Genomic DNA, 3,569 nt, shown 5'->3' on the forward strand with positions numbered 1-3,569 from the left:
AGAGTAGCCTGGCTGTTAGTACGTCATATGCTTCGTTGATCTGATTGGTTTATTTGGCCCGTCTATCACCAACATAGGCCAATCAGCTAACCAGTATTTTTGCCCCTTCGCAAAATTACTTCAACGGAAGGTTTCCAGATGGATATGCGGAGCAAATCCATCTGGCGGAGTCAGGTTATTTCGCATTAAAATTGAATCCCCAGATAGCCAGGCAAATATTAAGGCTCCTTTTTCCTTCTCTAGTTAGCTTACTGTGTTTTAACATAGTATACTGAACAGCTAAACCTTTCAACCCAAAAGATATACCATGACTGCGGGAAGTGGGGGTGCTGGGGGTGCTTTAGCACCCCCTAGTGTCGAGAGGGAGATTTTTGAAAAATGCACTAAAATTACAATTTATAAGTTTATAAACTTCTTTTGAATATTTTGCAAAATGATTTAGACTTGTCTTATTTTACTATTAAGCTACTATTAAAGAGGTATCCCACTCGCGGCAGCAGATTAGTAAATTTACATAGTCTAATGACAGAAATGAGGAGGAAATATGGCACAGAAATGCATTTTGTATTGTTTTGGAAAACCACAACCAGTGAAGAAGAACGCTAGTACCGCAACCATGACACGGAGAGCAGCCGGAGTGAGGAGACTGTCCGCCCGCCTCTGATGGCAATTGTACCAGCAGGCCCAGCCCCAGCACCCACAACCAAACCTAGCTTGATTGGATTAGACAAGCCTTTCCAGCCAACATCCAGTTTCCAATTTCCTGCACATTTTGTGGTAATGTAACGTTCTCACGTTCTGTGGCACCGGCTTGGTTTGCTAGTTGGCAGAGGCTGCATTATGTGGAAGAGACTGATTATATTTTGTGTTTCGTTTGTCTGAAAGCAGTCAGAGAAAAAGTCATACCTAGAGAAAAATTTAAGAAAGATAAGCCCTTTTGTGAATGCCAGCTTTTAAAATTGGTATAAAGCAGCCGAAAAATGTTTTATTGTGCGCATATATTCACCTGAGAACGATTTATGATTACTGCACCCTAATTGGTGCACTGAGGTGTATATGACAATAAAGTAGTGAATCTCAGTCAATTTATTTATTTTCATATATTGTATTTTAAATAGGCCTAAAGGCTCATTGGTTTTTGCACCTCCTGTTCAAAATTACTCATAGTGGCCCTGTATACATTGGAAAGAAGGAAGGTGCTTCATCAGCGAAAAGTGTACCTCATACTGTAGATCATGACTGAACAAGAGGTTTTCAAAGAAAGGTCCTATATTCCAAGAGGTTAAAGCTAGAGTAGAATTCGAGGTAGAAGTTCCAGTTATCAGAGAGTCCGTGACCAGAAGGTAGTTCCTACCTTTCTCTCCGTGGATCTCATATAATGAATAACTTGTTGACAGCATTTTCATATCAGGCCTGAATTTCTCTGAAAGAGTTTCAATGACTTCTTGAGCTGAAGAACTGCTGCAAACGCGTACACACTTTGTAGCCACTCTTCCCTCTGCGTTATCCTCAAGGTAGAATCGGATCACACCGTAGAATACCAGGTGCTGTTGGAACACAATTGACAGTTTTAATATAACGTTGTGAAGCTCAGAAAAAGATGAATATAAACTACAAATTAAAAGAATAAATGTCAAAACGTCGATCTTTTGTTCCACCTCTTACTTGGATGATCAGTCCCAAAAAATCCACCTTATCAGTCAAACATAATGTATCTGTCATATTTAATGTAATAACATTTAATCTCAGTGAAGATCCAGCTATTTTGTGAAGGCCTTGAGTTTTTTTTTTTTTTTTTTTATTAACCATACTGTAATGAATAGCATCCTAAAAGACTTAGAACATCCCTATCCTTAATGTGAAACATGGTAGAGGTAGCATCATGCTATGGGGATAATGGACACCCATCTAGAAAAGGTCAGAGTTTGGTGAAGAAATGGGTTGAGCTAAATATTGCATAACACCAGAAGAAAACATTTTGGTGTTTAGGTTGGCCTTTAAAGTACAACCAGATATCAAATCATGTGTCAGAGTGTCCTAGTCAAAGTCCAGAGCTAGATCCTACTGGAAACAGCACTGTCTATATGTGGCCTTTCAGTACAGTGAGACCAATAGCAGTTATAGACCAAATTTAACAAAGGGGCAGTTTTCTTCATGTAAGAAAACGGAAACAAAGAAAACAGGGAAAAAGTTCATAGTTTAGTGTTTTTAATTAGCTACAGAGCCAAGAACCGCTTAAAGCCTCAGTTTGCAAACCACTGACCAAGCAGACAAATATAGAGATCCATTCTTAATATGGCTAAATGAAAGTAAAATGTTAGCTTGAATGGACTGTTCAGTTAAGGATTTGGTGCCAACACATATGATTGTAAAAAAAATTATTTCCAGCTACGTTCAGGCGCCATAACAGAGGACCAGTTCTATAGAAACGCCAATGTGTGACCAAAAGTGTAGGGAGGAACTGAAAGCAGAACAAAACCTGAGATGCTACCTTGATACATAGATGGCAAATCAGAAATAAACATGCCAGTAAAATGATAGGAAAATATGGAGCTATTGATAAAAATGTATTAATATTACATTTATTGATAACCATCAAAATGTATTGTTTTTTTGAGTGGACAAAAGGCTTATTGCCTGACGTCCTGACTGACTGTCCTTCCAACATGTCTCACCTCATCAGGTTGGCTGATTTCAAACAAATCCAGTCTGTTGTTATTCCACTGTCTGATGACTTCTGCTAGTCTCTGTCGCTCGCTCGTCTCCGGCATCTTCTTAATTCTCAACGCAAAATCTTACTCAGAAAACTAGACTGTCAGAGGAGCAGCTCTGCTTCGGCGTCCTCCAACGTTGTTATCCACTTTGCTCTGTGGGAAGCAGTTAAAAATAATAGCATAATTTACCCCCCTTTCCCTCTGAGCCCCCTCAACCCTCCGCCCTCATTAAACAGGTCAATGGAGCTGAGCCGAAGGGAAACTAATTATAAACATGACAAAGACACAAGAACCTTATATGCATCGTTTTACTTTTTCTATGGTTTCAGTTTTTTAAGTGAAACAACTTTTCAATATGAAGATGCTTCAGTTTTACTTTTGTAACAACAAGCAGCTATCTGTGGCATTTTCACAGTTGCCACTTTTATTTATCCCCTTCAAGCTAAAATTAATCCTACTTTTCATGCATGCCAGTACATTTCTGCATAGTTTATATGATGCATTCCCATTCATTCGTTACCATGTATATGGGGCAGCTTTTGTTGCCTGCTTCAAAGTTTTCTGGGTAAACATTCAATAGAACAAAAGCCATAACTAAGGCAACCCTCTATTAAAGACACAGTGGCAAAAGGCTGAATAATGAGGGCTATTGTTGTCTGGATGGTGAACCAGACTTAAAACAAGGTACCTAGAAAAAAGTTCATACCCACCATAAAGTAGTAAAGTGCTTTTCTAAACACACTCCTGTGCATCCAACCATCTCCCTCCTTCTTTTTTTGTTATCAGAAGGGATAGATAATGTTATTAAAGGGAAGCAGGAAGATGTATTGAGCTAGATAGTAATTCTAGAAGAAA

The 3,569-nt window shown here is 38.8% G+C and overlaps 1 protein-coding gene across 1 annotated transcript in view; it reads right to left on the minus strand.

The window, feature by feature from the left end:
• The window catches only part of LOC107091588 (afadin-like), a 23,973-nt gene extending 21,163 nt beyond the window's left edge, over positions 1-2,810 (minus strand). The window contains exons 1-2 of the mRNA XM_015385593.1: positions 2,676-2,810; positions 1,355-1,547 (exon numbers count right to left, since the gene is read on the minus strand). Of these exons, the coding sequence (XP_015241079.1) occupies positions 1,355-1,547; positions 2,676-2,771 (289 nt within the window). The 5' untranslated portion in view covers positions 2,772-2,810. The remainder of the gene's footprint in view (positions 1-1,354; positions 1,548-2,675) is intronic.
• Positions 2,811-3,569: the final 759 nt, after the last annotated feature.

This window comes from Cyprinodon variegatus, unplaced genomic scaffold (genome assembly GCF_000732505.1).
Source record: "Cyprinodon variegatus isolate N-32 unplaced genomic scaffold, C_variegatus-1.0 Scaffold344, whole genome shotgun sequence".
Lineage (NCBI taxonomy): Eukaryota > Metazoa > Chordata > Actinopteri > Cyprinodontiformes > Cyprinodontidae > Cyprinodon > Cyprinodon variegatus.